This window comes from Hylobates moloch, unplaced genomic scaffold, assembly GCF_009828535.3.
Source record: "Hylobates moloch isolate HMO894 unplaced genomic scaffold, HMol_V3 SCAFFOLD_3, whole genome shotgun sequence".
In the NCBI taxonomy this organism is placed as follows: Eukaryota; Metazoa; Chordata; class Mammalia; order Primates; family Hylobatidae; genus Hylobates; species Hylobates moloch.
Window position 1 is genome coordinate 164,157,673 of NW_026652278.1, and position 15,948 is coordinate 164,173,620.

Here is a 15,948-nt window from a genome sequence, read left to right on the forward strand (position 1 = left end):
CTGAGTGTAATGTCCTTAAACTTCTTCCATCTAGTATCATAATGATAGAATTTCCTCCTTTTTCTGTGGCCAAATAAGACTACACTGTACGTATATACTGTTTTTTCTTCATGCATTCATCTATCCATGTACATTTAGGCTGTTTCCACATCTTGATTACTGTGAATTGTGCTGCAGTAAACTTGAGAGTATATGTATCTCTTCAAGATCCTGATATGAACTCTTTTGTATTAATACCCGGAAATGGGATTGCTGGATCACATATCATTGCTAATTTTAATTTTCCAAGGAACTGCCAAACTGTTTTCCATAACGGTTGCACAATTTTACATTCTTAGCATCAGTGCACACTAGGGTTCCAATGTATTCCCATACTCACCCACACTTGTTATTTTCTGTCTTATTTTGTTGTTTGTAATGGGCATCCTAATAAGTGTGAGGTGACAGCTCATTACGGTTTTGATCTGCATTTCCCAGATGGTTAGTGATTTGGAACATCTTTTCATATACCTGTTGGCCAGTTGTAAGTCTTCTTTGGAGAAATACCTATTCAAGTCCCCATTTGCCTATTTTTTAATTGGGTATTTTTGTTTTTTTTTTTTTTGCTATTGAGTTGTAGGAGTTACTTATATATTTTGGATATTAATTCCTTACCAGGTAAACAGTTTGTAAATATTTTATCTCATTCTGTAGGCTGCCCTTTCACTCTGTTAACTCTTTCCTTTTCTGCACAGAAGATTTTTAGCTCCATCTAGTCACGTTTGTCTATTATTTTTGCTTTTGTGACCTATGACTTTTGTGTCATATCCAAGAAATCTTCACCAAGATCAAAGGTATAAAATTTTCTCCTGTGTTTTCTTCTAGCGTTTTATAATTTCAGGTCTTACATTTAAAGTTTAATTCATTTTGAGTTTATTTTTGTGTATGGTATAAGATAAGCATTCAATTTCATCATATTGCATATAGATATCCAGTTTTTCCAGCATCCTTTATTGAAGAGACTACCTATTTGTCATTGTGTCTTCCTGGTGAAAATTCGGTGATGGTTATATGCTTGAGTTTATTTCTGGGTTGTCTACTGTGCTACGGTGGTTTATATGTCTGTCTTTATGTCAATACCAGACTCTAGGGTTCAACAGCACAGTAGAGTGACAGTAGAGAAATTTGCCTGTATTTCAAGATAGCTAGAAAAGAATATTCGAAACATCTCCAGAACAAAGAAATGATAAAAATTTGAGGCAACCAGTATCCTAATTATGCTGATTAGATCATCACACATTGTAAGTCTATATCAAAATATCACATGCACCCCACAAATATGTATAATTATGTACCAATACATACATACATATCAGACTCTTGGTTTTTGTTGTTTTTTGTTTGTTGGTTTGTTTTTTAGAGACAGGGTCTCACTCTGTCACCTAGGCTGAAGTGTAGTGGTGCAATCATAGCTCACCACAGCCTCAAACTTCTGGGCTCAAGAGATCCTCCTGTCTAAGCCTCCTGAGTAGCTTGGACTACAGGCATGCACCACCACGCCTGGCTAATTATTCTCCTTTTTGTAGAGATAGGGTCTCACTATGTTGCCCAGGCTGGTTTCAAACTCCTGACCTCAAGTGATCTCTTCAGCCTTGGCCTCCGAACGCACTGGGATTACAGGCATGAGCCACAATGCCTGGCCAAGATTGTTTTGATTACTGTCGATTTATAATGTTTTGCAGTGAAGAAGTGTGAAGTTTCACTTTTATTCTTCTTTCTCAAGATTGTTTTGACTATTTGGGGCCCTTTGTGATTCCACATGAATTTTAAGATTTACTCTATTTCTGCAAAATATGCCACTGTGATTTTGATAAATATAGCATTAATCCACAAATTGCCTTGGTTAATAATAACATTTTAACAAAATTAAGTTTTTCAATGCATAATATGGGATGTCTTTCCATCTATTTGTGTCTTCTTTAATTTCTTTCAAGAATGTCTTACAATTTACAGTTTACAAGCCTTTTCCCTCCTTGGTTAAATTTATTTCTAGGTTTGTTTTTTTTTTCTTTTTGAAGCTATTGTAAATGGAGTTGTAGAAATATAAGTTCAACCCTCTTAAATTTTTTAAGCCTTGTTTTATGAGCTGTCATGATATTTCCTGGTGAATGTTCTAGCTGCACTTGGAAAAAATATGTACTCTACTCCATTGGGTGACATGTTCTGTACATGCTGTTATGCCATTGTTCTATGGTGTAATTCAAGTCTCTGTTCCCTGTCTGGATATTCTATCCATTCTTGAAAGTGAGGTATTGAAATCTCCTACTATGATTGTGTCGCTGTTAATTTCTCCCTTCGGGTCTGTCAGTGTTTGCAGAACAATGTTTGTGAGCCTTCTCCCAATTTCACTGAGATGTTCTCAGAGGCCACCAGGTATCTACACTAGGCTAGTTCTGTCACTGCTTAGAATGAGGTGAGACAGAATCCAGTCCCTCAAACAACCCTCCAAAAAGCCGGAGCACTGGGCGTGTGTTCTATCCTTCTGGTCCCTTTTTCTCCCAATGCTGAGGTGTGCTAGCTTGGAAGAGGGGCTGATGTGGGATAAGTAAGATTGCTCTTGTCCCCTGTTTCAACATGGCTATTATGGGCTTTGTGCTCACCTGGAGTACTGCAAACTCTTAAGGGGATTCTGGAAATCTCATAAAGGTATTTGTCTGTAAATTATTGTTGAATTGATGTTTTATGGGGGACAAGGGCTGGGATATACCAGTCCACCAACTTGCTGACATCATTTATCTCAAATTCCTGTTTTGTTCAATTAAAACATATGAGACTGCAAGGTGTGGCATCTATGCTAGAAGTATAATTGTAAATTATTGGTGGCAATTATAGTAAATATAAACCTTTTGATTTTACCTTTTCAAACTTTAACTCAAACACTCTGTAAAAATACCTGGCAGGAAATGCTGCAATAAATTAGCTTAAGTTATGTGTTAATTTCCTATGACTGTTTTGTCAAATTACCACAAACTTGGTGGCTTTTTAAAAAAGACATGTTCTTATGTTCTGGAGGTCAGCAGTTTGAAATCAGTTTCATTGGGCTGACATCAAGGTATTGGCAGAGCCCTCTTCCCTCTAAAGACTTGGAGAAACTTCCCTTGCACTTTCCAACTTTCAGAGCACTCCATTCTGGGCTTTCCTTGGCTAGTGGCCCCTTCTTCTTCAAAGCTAGCAGATAGCATCTTGTTTTAGGAGTAACACTGCCTTCTTCTCTGGTCAAATGGCTCTCCATTCCCCTCTCATGCGGACACTTGTGTTGGGATTTGGGGCCCATCCAGATAATCCAGGAGGATCTGCTCACCTCAGGATCCTGAATGTAATCACAACTTCAAAGTCTGTTTTGCCATAAAAGGTAACATATGATGTTACAAGGATTGTAATATTGGGGCCCATTATCAGCCTGTCACAAGCTATAGACTTCATTGAAGTTGAATGTTAATTCCTTGACATTCAAATATTCTTAGGTAAAGCTTTTCTTCAAACAATGTGGTGATGGACATGTGCTAACGTTACATGCCAAAATCCATTTCAAAAGTTTAAATCATCAAACATTTAAATTATAATCAACCTGAGGTATCTTACTGACTAATTCTCTTCTTTGTCACAAAAGTGTCCTTTTATCAACATGCAATATATACAGTTACTAGAATACATAACTTTGAATATTAAATTAGGAAAATTAAACTCTTACTTATCTACATAAAGATGAATTTTTGTCAGTGATATATCACAAGATGCATAAATAACCTTCTGATGAAGAAGTCACTGATTATGAAGTCACAGAAGGATCAAATAGAGAAATAGTGAAGAAGTTTTACATTCACTACTTTTGCCTTCCAAAACAACCATCCATATTATCCTACTTCTTAAGGGATTAATTCACATACTTTACCTTCTTCCTAAATGCAGACTTTCAGACTTTGTTACACAACTGTTTTACTAATTGTAAAAGCAATATATAAGCATTGTAATTTTTTTAAAAAGCATACCAGAAAAATGCAGATTATTCACTGTTTATACTACCAGTTTTTAATTTATTTTAATTAATTCCACAAAGCTATGCTTACTATATACCACTTTGAAAACTTCCTTTTAAAGCAATGTATTATGAATATTTTAAACTATTATATACCTTTTTAAACGATGTTTAAGATATGACACATTCTGTCATTTGACGATATCATGATCTATTTTACCAATTGTCTACTTTTGTTCAGTGGTAGGAAGAATAAAGGGCCCCAATGATGTTCACATCCTAATCTCCATAACTGCAAATATGTCATCTCATATGCTAAAAAGGATTTGGAGATGTGATTGAATTAATGATATTGAGGTGAGGAGATTACCCTGGATTCTCTGGGTAGCCCCATTGTAATCACAAGGATCCTTAAAAGTGAAAGAGAGAGGCAAGAGAGACAGGGTCAAATTCAGAGTGAGATTTGACGATGCCACACTGCTGGCTTTGAAGATGGACGGGGACCATGAGCCAAGGGATGCAGGTGGCCTCTGGAAGCCAGGACAAGCAAGAGTACGGCTTCTCCCTGAGAGCCTCCAGATGGAGCACAGTTCTGCCAACACCTTGATTTTAGCTCATTTCAGTTAGCCCAGTAAGACCCATTTCATACTTGTGACCTCCAGGACTCTAAGATAATACATTTTGTTTTAAGTAACCATATTTGTGGTAATTCTTTTTTGCAGCAGCAATGGTAAGCTAGAACTTGTTATTAAAAACAGCATGGCAATAATGATAATATTATGTAATATTTGTTCACAGTCTAGATTTCTTCCCTGGGATAAATTCCTAGAAAAAAATTCATGTACATATGGTCAAAATGGTGTCCAGAAAGTTTGTGCCAAAATGAAGACGCATTAATAAAAAGCAAAGGTCCTACTCTTTCTTTGTTGCCTAATGCTAGGTATTATAATCTATTTTTTTCTGATAAATTGATAGGTTATAAATAATGGTATCATTTAAAATTACTTTTCTGAGTTTACTAGTGAGGATGAACATATGCTTATAAGCTATTATTAAGTTTTGTAGTTTTCAGTATACCTGTTTTTATATTTTCCCTGCTTTTAGTGAGATATTTTGCTGTAGATGTAGCAATTTTTCATTTATAAAATTAGGAGCTCTTTTCATGTAAGCTGCAAATATTTTTTCTCAGTTTTTTAAAATATAGTTTAATGTTTTTATAACACTTCAATGAATACAATTTTAATTTATAGTATGTCAAATACATAAATATTTTCTTTTGTGATTTACGATGTTCCTTGTATCCTTCTTACCCCATGATAAAGAAAACCCTAATTTATTTATTTGTCTAGCTTTTACAAATTAGCTTACCTTTACATTCTAATTTTTAATGCACCTGAAAAATTTTGGTAAAATATAAAGTAGGAGCATAGTTTCATGTGTATTTATGAGTACTTACATGGACTTGGGTCTCTTTTTACCTTTATATTCTGCTCCATCTTATATATTTTTCTATGTCTGCACCAATACCATATAGTATAATATTAATTACTGCAGCTTCTCAATTCCCTGTATTTGTTTAGCTTGATGAAACCTGTAACGCTGTTAAAGTACTATCTCTACCATTCTTTATTTGTAACTGATTAGCTGATGTGGATGGCACTTTGCTCACATACCTTTCATATTTCAGTGCTTAAAGACAAGGAATTTGTCTTGCTCTGCTATGCATTTCTAAAGATGAGCACAGTGAGTGGCACGTATATCACCTAATTTTTTTCTGAATGAGTACATTCATTAAAAGATTGATCAGACATAAGATTAGCCTAAATATATATATATACACACATATACATACATATATACATATATATAAGTATATATATATATTTGGAAACAGGAGTATTATAGAAGTATAATAAATACAAAGATTTTAAAATATATTTTCATACTTGAAATTCATGGTTGCTCAATTTGTGAAATATGAACTATTACTAAGATAGCTATTCTTGAATTAACAAGACTAAGTGAATTACAGATTGTAAGCATTTCAGAACTACAAGTTCATTACCATCCTTGCCTAAACACTTTAATTGATAAGCAAATCACCTCATTTCACGGTAGTCTACGTATTCTTTTTTGAAAAGATTTTTGGAAAGTTCTTTATAGGATGCCAAAGAAAGTATTTCTCTATAAATTGAAATACTTTGGCTTAAGTCTCTTTCTCTCTGAACCGTAAAGAACAAAGCAAGTTTTCTTCTAGCTGATAACTGTTCAAATATTATTTGAATGAAACTATCATGTTCTTATTTATAGATATGTTTCCCTAAAGTTGCTATGATATGGTTTAGATCTGTGTCCCCACCCAAATCTAATGTTTAATTGTAATCCCCAATGTCAGAGGTGCAGCCTGGTGGGAGGTGGTTGGATGATAGGGGCAGTTTCTCATGAATGGTTTAGCACTATCCCCTCAGTGCTGTTCTTGCGAAAGTGAGTGAGTGAGTTACAGTGAGATGTGGTTGTTGAAAAGTGTGCAGCACCTCCCCCTACTCTCTCTTGCTCCTGCTCTGGCCATGTAAGATATGCCTATTTCCTTTTTGCCTTCCACCATAATTGTGAGTTTCCTGAGGCCTCCCTAGAAGCCAACCAGATGCCAGCATCATGCTATATGTACAGCCTGCAGAACTGTGAGTCAATTAACCTCTTCTTTCTAAATTACTCAGTTTCAACTATTTCTTTATAGCAGTGTGAGAATGGACTAATACAGAAAACTGGTACCAAGGAGTGGGGCATTGCTATAAAGATACCTGAAAATGTGGAAACCTCTTTGGAACTGGGTAGTAGGCAAAGCCTAGAACAGTTTGGAGGGCTCAGAAGAAGACAGGAAGATGAGGGAAAGTTTGGAACTTTCTAGACACCTGTTAAATTGTTGTGACCAAAATGCTGATAGTGATTATGTACAGTGAAGTCTAGGCTGAGGAGCTCTCAGATGGAAATGAGAAACTTACTGGGAACTGGAGCAAAGGTCACCTTTGTTATGCATTAGCAAAGAGGTTGGCCACATTGTGTCCCTGCTCTAGAGATCTCTGGAACTTTGAACTTGAGAATGATGATTTAAGGTATCTAGTGGAAGAAATTTCTAAGCATCAAAGCATTCAAGATGTGCCCTGGCTGTTTCTAACAAGCTTATGTTCATATGCACAACCAAAGAAATGACATAAAAATGGAACTTATATTTAAAGGGGAAGCAGAGCGTACAAGTGAAACATTTTCAGCCTAGCCATGTGGTAGAAAAGAAAAGCCAATTTTCAGTGATGGAATTCAAGCAGGCTGCAGAAATTTACATAAGTAAAAAGAAGCCAAGTGCTAACATCCAAGACAATGGGGAATAGGCCTCAAAGGCATTTCAGAGACCTTTGCAGCAGCCCCTCCCATCACAGGCCCAGAGGTGTAGGAGGAAAGAATGGTTTCAAGGGCCTGGCCCGAGGTCCATGCTACTCTGCACAGCCTCAGGACACTGCTTCCTGCATCCCAGCTACTCCCACTCCAGCCACGGCTAAAAGACCTCCAAGTATACAACTCGGGCCACTACTTCAGAGGGTGCAAACCATAAGCCTTGGCAGCTTTCCTTGTAGTGTTAAGCCTGCAGGGGAACAGAGGGCAAGAGTTGAGGTTTGGAAGCCTCTGCCTAGATTTCAGAGGATATTTGGAAAAGCCTAGATGTCCAGGCATAAGCCTCCTTCAAGTGTGGAGCTCTCATAGAGAACCTCTACTAGAGCACTGTGGAGGGGAAATGTGAGGTTGGAGCTCCCACACAGAGTCCCCACTGGGGTACTAGCTAGTACAGCTGTGAGAAGAGGGCTACCATCCTTCAGACCTTAGAATGGTAGATCCACCAGCAGCTTGTAATTTGTGCCCGGAAAAGCCATAGGCATTCAACAGCAGCCCATGAGAACAGCCACAAGGACCGAACCCTTAAAAGTCACAGGGGCAAAGCTTCCCAAAGCCTTGGGAGCCCAACCTTTGCACCAGTGTGCCCAAGATATGAGACACGAAGTCAAAGGAAATTATTATGGAGCTTTAATATTTAATGACTACCCTGCTAGATTTTGGACTTGCATGGGGGCTTGTAGCCCCTTTCTTTCAGCTTTTCTCCCTTTTGAAATTGGAGTATTTACCCAATGCCTGTAGCTCAATTGTATCTTGGGAGTAACTAACTTGTTTTTTATTTTATAGGCTCATAGGTGAAAGGAACTTGCCTCATCTCAGATGAGACTTTGGACTTTGGATTTTTGAATTAACACTGGAATGAATTAAGAATTTGGGGGAACTTGGGGGAAACATAATTGTATTTGGCAATTTGAGAAGGACATGAGATTTAGGAGAGGCCTGGTGCAGAATGATATGATTTGGATCTGGTCCCCACTCAAATCTCATGTTCAATTATAATCCCCATTGTGGGGACTGGTGGGAGGTGATTGGATCATAGGGGTGGTTTCTCATGAATGGTTTAGCACCATCTCCTCAGTGCTGCTCTGGAGATAGTGAGTAAGTGAGTTATTGTGAGATAATTCACAATAACTGGTTGTTTAGGGTGTGTTCAGGGACAAACAGACTTAAGGCAGCATGAAAGTCATGAAAGTAGGTATCAAAACTGTGAGTCAGTTTCAGAGTAGATGTCATCATTATCATAACCACTATCACACCTACTATCACCATCATAATAATAAACACTTGTATAGTGCTTACTCTGTGCCAGCCATGTTATTATTGTTTTGAAATATCAACTAATTATCAACTAATTTTATTGTCATATAACTCTAGAATGTAAGCAGCATTAATACATCCCTTTTACTGATGAGTTACTGAGGCAAAGAGGTTAAGTAACTTTTCCAAGGTAAGAAAGCTAGAAAGAAGCAGAGACAATATGGAACAAACTCGGGGGAGTTTGGCTCCAAAATCTTATCCACCACACTATTTTGTCTATCTAAATTCCTCATGGTTCAAGTATTTGGTTTTGTTCTTGTTGTTATTTCATATTGGTGTTTTGAGGTTTTTTAAAACACCCATTTGAGGAGTACTAACCTGGCTGAAATATTGCCTAATGAAATGCACACTATTTGATTCTTATTTCAAAAGTTAGGAATTCAGTATGGTTTTCTAACATGAGTTCTAGTTATAACTATGTTTGACTCCCCAAGACTAATCAATAATCATACATCAATACAAATTTGGCAGATCTTCAACCATTGTTGTGAGTAGAATTCTTCAGCAATTTGGTTTAATTGTCAACAACCTAGTTCAGTACAGGCAGTTTGCACAGTACTGTGATTCATGTTGGCCTATGAAACCTTGTTTTTTCTTGCTATTAATTCACAGTTTTCCCTTCTTACATTCATCCATTAAGCTGCTAACAACTGTTTCCTACTTCATTAACCTCCAAGTAGTAAACGTAAACTACAAGCAAACTTAGAGATGTAAACCCACATGAAGTTAGTTGAGAGCAAAACCTATATATCTATTTTGTCTGAGCTTACTGATTTATTTTGTTTTAGGTAAATAGGAACTATTTTACATGTGCATGCAATATTAAAGAATTCAGTAGGTAGTGAACTCAGTTTTTGATGTGTTAACTTGAAATTATAGTCAATTAAAAAAATCAATAAAATTTTAAAAATAAAATATTCACTCTGGAAGACCACCCAAATACAGTCTTTATCTTATAAGTTACAGGAGGGCATGCTTATGAGTAAGACTGTTCCTTGCCCAGTCCTTAAGAGAGCAATTCAAAAAGCCAAGTCGCTTAGCAAAATTAGTGGTTTGGATTTCTGTATGATATCTAATTTTCTAACCAGTCTCTATATTTTACTGTCCCAAATGAATCTGCTTCACAGAAGCAAAATACCTACCCTACTTCTTACTTAGTTTGTCAAATGACTTATGAAGCACAGTAATAACACCTTTCCAAACGACTCTCAGAAGAGAAAGTCTGAATCACAAGTATCAGAAAAAAGTGTCCTCCTCATCACATAGCAGAAAGTGGCAGAGCTGTTTTGAGTGCTGAGTGGGCCTAAATGGCAATGCTAAACCAACAGGAGTTGTGATTAGAGTGCAGAAATAACTCCTAATGGATAAGAAGTTGCACACTTCTTATCAAAACAGTTTGGAACTAACAAATGACCTGGATTTGAGAAACTTAGCTGAAAATGAACGGATTAAAAGCTTCTGGGGAACAAAACAGACAAGAGATAGAGAGGTACTAAAAGTTATATAAATGACTACAAATGAGTTATATAAATGAGTAACAAAATCTTTGAGAAATTCTTTGAGAAATAACATTCTTCTCTCTCCCTGGAGGTCGCCACACCTCAAATGTAATAGGACAAAACAGTGTAATGCGTGACATCAGCTAAGAGTTCAGGAGCTCGACTTCAGGCCAGCTCCCACTGGCAGGGGCTGATAGTATTTAGAATTATATGTCTAAAATATAGATGACATAAGAATGAGGATTATTTGCAAGCTTATTTATGGTCAGTATGGTTTGCATTCTGGACAGGTGATTAGTGAAACAGAGTAGTCACACGTCATTGTGTTTGCTGTTGCCTTTCATGTCTCCCTCTGGACTTGGAAATATTGACCATGTTGGGATAAGTGTATGTATTTAAGAGAAGGGAGATAGTGGAGAGAGAAAAAGAGAGGGAGAGAGAAATTTTGTGGTCCCTGAGATAAAGAAGTAGGTAACTCCTCAAATCCTGAGGACCACAGATGGAAGAATCAGGGCTTGGGCAACTGGTTTTATCTTTTAGTTCACACATCCAGTAAACAAGCTTCTTTTCCAAGTATATAATGTAGGAGTGATGAATTTGGTTGAACTAAGTATGAGAACTATGGAGAAAAGAAATAGACTCTGTCAATTACTAAAATTAGGTAAGTCTTTTCTCCACAAATATGCTCTCACACGCTCTTTTCCAAACCTACCTTAGTTGATTTCCAAGGGAGATGTATGGCCTGCAAATGTATTGTTCAGCCTCCTCTGCCTTCTGTTTGCTTATTTTACATCTTCTGTTTCCCCTGAACTTTTTCCATACCCCTGATCCCTATAAGGCAGCCCTGCATAGAGTAATATCTACCTCCTCGAAACCTTTATGTAATCTTTAAATTTATCACTTGGCACTGATCGTACTAGGAGGTTTACAGTACATATTTTCCCTCTGTGTTTTCATGAACTATTTGTGGGTAGGGAGAGAGTCTCAAATACTTTGTTAGCTCTGCAGGGCCTGTATAAGGAATTTTAGTAATGTGAAATATGAAAAGAAAGATAATTTTGACATTTACTTTTATTCCAATCAAAATGGTATTCTTCCCATTCCAAACATGCATTATTGGTTTCACATTTAATACATAATATAACAGAGCAAAGGTAAAAGTACCAAATTAAGCATATAATCACAATCTTTCTTCTAAACTCCCCTCACCCCCCACATACACTGCCTTTAGAGCTTTAGTAGACATCTACAATATATGAAAGTTTGTTGTTTAAATATCAAATATCTTAACAAATAATTGCTGATAGATGTACATAAGCATCTATTGCCATTCATTAGGCTTATGATTTCTTACAAACTTGTAATTCTATAACTAAATTTAGCAATTTGGATGTAGTTTATATAGAGTGAATTTGTAGATGTTAAGGACATCTGTGATGGCTTAAAATAATGCACAGTGAGAACATATTTTGTCCAGGGTAGGCTGAGATAAATCTAGAAAATGTCAGTTTTATCACATTAAAATATATCCAAGCAATCATTTTCTTAAGACTCTCTAAAAGCTAACCTGCAATAATCTAAAGCATTTTAATTATATTCCAAATGATGAATATGACTTATAATCTTTAAAGGGTTGATTCATGCTATTTGAATCTAAGGCATTGATAGCTGTTGAATTTTGGTTTTATACATAGGTTTGTATTTAGTTAGATGAAAATTGATAAAGTGTCTACTAATGCGTAAAAGATTCAATTTAATGGATAATGTCAATTTTTCAGAACTAATTTGTAAAATAAATTTACACTGGGAAATATAATACGCAACTTTCAACTTGCTATTAATTCTTCATTCCCATTTGTCATGACCTTGGTGAAGCTTTCACTTGATACTACAGAGTTATGAACTATATTTTTATAATAATTTCACTTCTTAATTTAGTAGCTAATCAGTTCCATTCTTCTAATCCCCATGTATGTGTGGGGGGCGGGGGGGGTGGGACTGGGTTTTCTCAATCTCATTTTCCTCATTTTATTTCTTATTTTCTTATCAGTCTTTCTCTAGGTTTTAAGTATCAACAGGTTTTAAATAAACAAATATTTCAGGTTTGATTTTACTAAAAATTTTGCTATGTACTCTGACCAGGGTTATATGTTGTCTACCCACCCCCCAAAACAGAGCATTCTTGCTCTGTTACCAGATAGAAATGTACAACTCTGTTCTGTCTTTTTTTTAATTTTTATTTTTTGAGACAGTTTCACTCTATTGCGAAGCCTGGAGCCGCCTTCTGGACTCAAGTGATTCTTGTGCCTCTGTCTCCCTGGTAGTTGGGATTACAGGCATGTGCCACCATGCCCAGGTAATTTTTGCATTTTTAGTGGAGACGGGGTTTCACCATGTTGCTCAGGCTGGTCTCGAACTCCTGGCCTCAAGTGATCTGCCTACCTCCCTCAGCCTTCCAAAGTGCTGGGATTACAGGCATGAGCCACCACGCCCGGCCCACAACCCTATTCTCTTTTCATTTTCAGGGGAAATTAGTAACTTTAATAAATAAAAAAATTTTATGATATTTATAAAAAATACTTTGAAATATACTTTTATGAAAAACAATTTATGAAAATTACTTTGATAAATACCTTGTTCAAGATAATCTGCCTATACCTGATGGAGTGTAAGAAATTTAGCAATATGATATATTCCTGATACTGCAGTTGGAGAAAAGTTGTCTTCTACCTAAAAAGTTGTCTGGGTTGACCAAGTGTTTTTTCAAAGTAGGATCTTAGGTTAAAATTACACCAGGTCAACAGGAATTGCCCTGCATAAATGAGAATTGTGATCAACCTCTTTTAGATGGAATGATAAGATTAAAAAGCAAAGCTACACTAACCATCCAAATACCCACTCAGATTTGTAAATCTAAAAGCATCATATTAGTTAAAAAATGTATACACATTAAGAATGTTTGAGTTCATTTAGAATGACAGAATAAAGGGACATGAAGAACATTACAAACACAGGTATCAAACAGCATGAAATAAACACAAGAAGTTATAAATATAACAAAAACTATAAGGGCTCAGGAAACAAGTTTATTATCAGCTGGGATTACAAACAAACTGTAATAAATTATTTTCTTTTCATGGGCATAAAAATCACTAAATAAATTATCTCAATGAGTAACTTATTTAGAAAAAAACGTTTCTATAATTCAATCCCAAACCTTTGTTCTCTATATTATGCAATAAGGAGCTGAAATTTCAACAGCAAACTTTAATCTGCAGACTGTTTAAGTTACTTTTCTAAAAAAGTTATTTTAACAAAATCATAATATAGTGATCTTAGGAGTTTTACATTTTATGAGAGAAAAGTATAATTGGTGTTTGAAAAAAAGGTTGCTTGATTTCTTATGATTTACTCTTTTACAGAAGACAATAAGAACTTTGCACAATATTTACATCATTTCTGTGAGACAGCAACAGTAAGCTACCATACCCAGGGCTGAGTTTATTTCTTTTAAATGTGGGAGCACCCATGGACCTTTGCTGATTTTCCTAAAATTAGTAGCAAGGGCCAGATTTGTGCCTGGCACTATTCTAAAAGAACAGCCTCTGTTCAAATGAGAAGAGCAAGGGAAGTGCCAGAATTCCACTTAATGGTAACCAAATTTTGAATACAACTTTACATTTAAAGCATTGGTTAAGCCCTGATTAAGTCAGCCTCTGATCCTGTGCTACGTGCCTTCTATTGACTGTAAAGGCAATCATGAACCATGATTACCCTTCTGAATCAGGTATACCCTAAGAGTGCTGTTGCATATATATTATCACCTAATTTAACTGTAGGCCCTTACTTATTTAACACACAGAAGTGTAAATATATACACTGAAAATAACAAGAAATACTAGAGTGACTTACATGGTAAAAACATCCAGTGTGTCTCCAGCAGTTCTTGCCATCTCAAAGTAGGTTTGCAGAATGTTGACAGTTCCAGAAAGCGCTTCATGACCGCAGCCACAGAACAGGGCAACACCCGCATAGAGCAGGATGGTGGCAATCAGAGAAGCATAGGGAATGCCCCCCAGGCATTTGATACAGCATTCAAAACACCCTGTAGAAGATCACAAAGGGAAAAATTCATGTTTTTAATCTAATTTAATTTTTTTTCAAACTTCAGCACTATGGGAAAGTATATTTGCACTGATAATACCATGTAAACCATATAAATGAAGTCCTAGAGTGAGCTGAAGGATACTAAGATCAAATTCCTTAATTATAAACCCATCCTCCACAAATAAGAGAATGTTTGCTATGACTGATGTCTTCCTCATCTACTGCAAAACCTAGAGAAGCCCTTCCTTCCCAACCCAGACTTTCTATAATAATTAATCTTCACCATACATGCATGCATATCATTCCATCTTGAATTTATTGCTCTCAAATGTCACATGCTTATGGTTTTATTTCAATGGTATTTATCCTTTTGCACTCCGTGTATCTGTATCTGTATTTTTCTTTTTTTGTAACAGATTTTTTTATTCATGTGTCATAGTTGTACATGTTTTGGGGATCCAGGAGATATTTTGATACATGTTTATAATATATGAGGATAAAATCGGGGTAATTGGGATGTCCACCGCCTAAAATATTTATGTTTTCTTTGTGTTGGGACATTATGATTCTTCTCTTCTACCTATTTTGAAATGTACAATAGATTATTTTTACCTATAATTTCCCTACTATGCTATCAAATACTAGAACTTATTCCTTTTACATAAGTGTGTTTTTGTACCCATTAACCAATTTTTCAGACAGTAAGTTGAAGCCTGTTAGTATATTGTGAAGTTAACTTAGTGAACTGGTTTTTTTCTTTATGGAGACAGAGTCTGGCTCTGTTGCCCAGGTTGGAGTGCAGTGGAACAATCTCGGCTCACTGCAATCTCTGCCTCCTGAGTTCAGGAGATTCTCCTGCCTTAGCCTCCCAAGTAGCTAGAGCTACAGGCACGCACCTCCGTGCCCCACGAATTTTTTTGTATTTTTAGTAGAGACAGGGTTTCACCATGTTGCTCAGGCTGGTCTCGAACTCCTGACCTCAAAACTCAGTGAACTTTGACCAGCAAATATTAAAAGTGGCAGAGACTGGAAGAGACAATATCTGAATGCATGTTATGTAGTAAGGGAAATTATTTTTGACTCTTTTGACTTCAGTACTCCTATATGATATTTGAGTGGTGACTCATAATGAAAATCTACTTCTTGCTATCATTCATGGTTTGAAAAAATGAGAAAGACATTGGCACAGCAAATGAGAGCACATTGGACACACCAATCCCTGTGTGGTTTTTGCCAAATTTATTCTTTTGAGCTTATTATCTTTAAAAATGTGACAATAAGATAATTTCTCTCATGGTTCTCATGAGGATTAAATGAGTTAATATAAAAAATAGTGCTTGACATAGAGTAACTACTCACTACATGTTATCTGTCATTATTAGATGTAATTTAACTATTATTATTTTTGGGGGGTGGGGGATGGAGTCTCACTCTGTCACCCAGGCTAGACTGCAGTGGTGCGATCTCAGCTCACTGCAACCTCTGCCTCCTGGGTTCAAGTGATTCTCCCGCCTCAGCCTCCTGAGTAGCTGGGACTACTGGCCTGCATCACCACACCCGGCTAAT

At 36.3% G+C, this 15,948-nt stretch overlaps 1 protein-coding gene across 4 annotated transcripts in view; it reads right to left on the reverse strand.

The window, feature by feature from the left end:
- The window catches only part of GPM6A (glycoprotein M6A), a 371,158-nt gene that overhangs the window by 58,571 nt on the left and 296,639 nt on the right, over window positions 1-15,948 (reverse strand). For all 4 annotated transcript variants that reach the window (XM_032148943.2, XM_032148945.2, XM_058436901.1 and 1 more), the window contains exon 2: window positions 14,188-14,380. In XM_032148943.2, coding sequence (XP_032004834.1) covers window positions 14,188-14,380 — 193 coding nt within the window. The remainder of the gene's footprint in view (window positions 1-14,187; window positions 14,381-15,948) is intronic.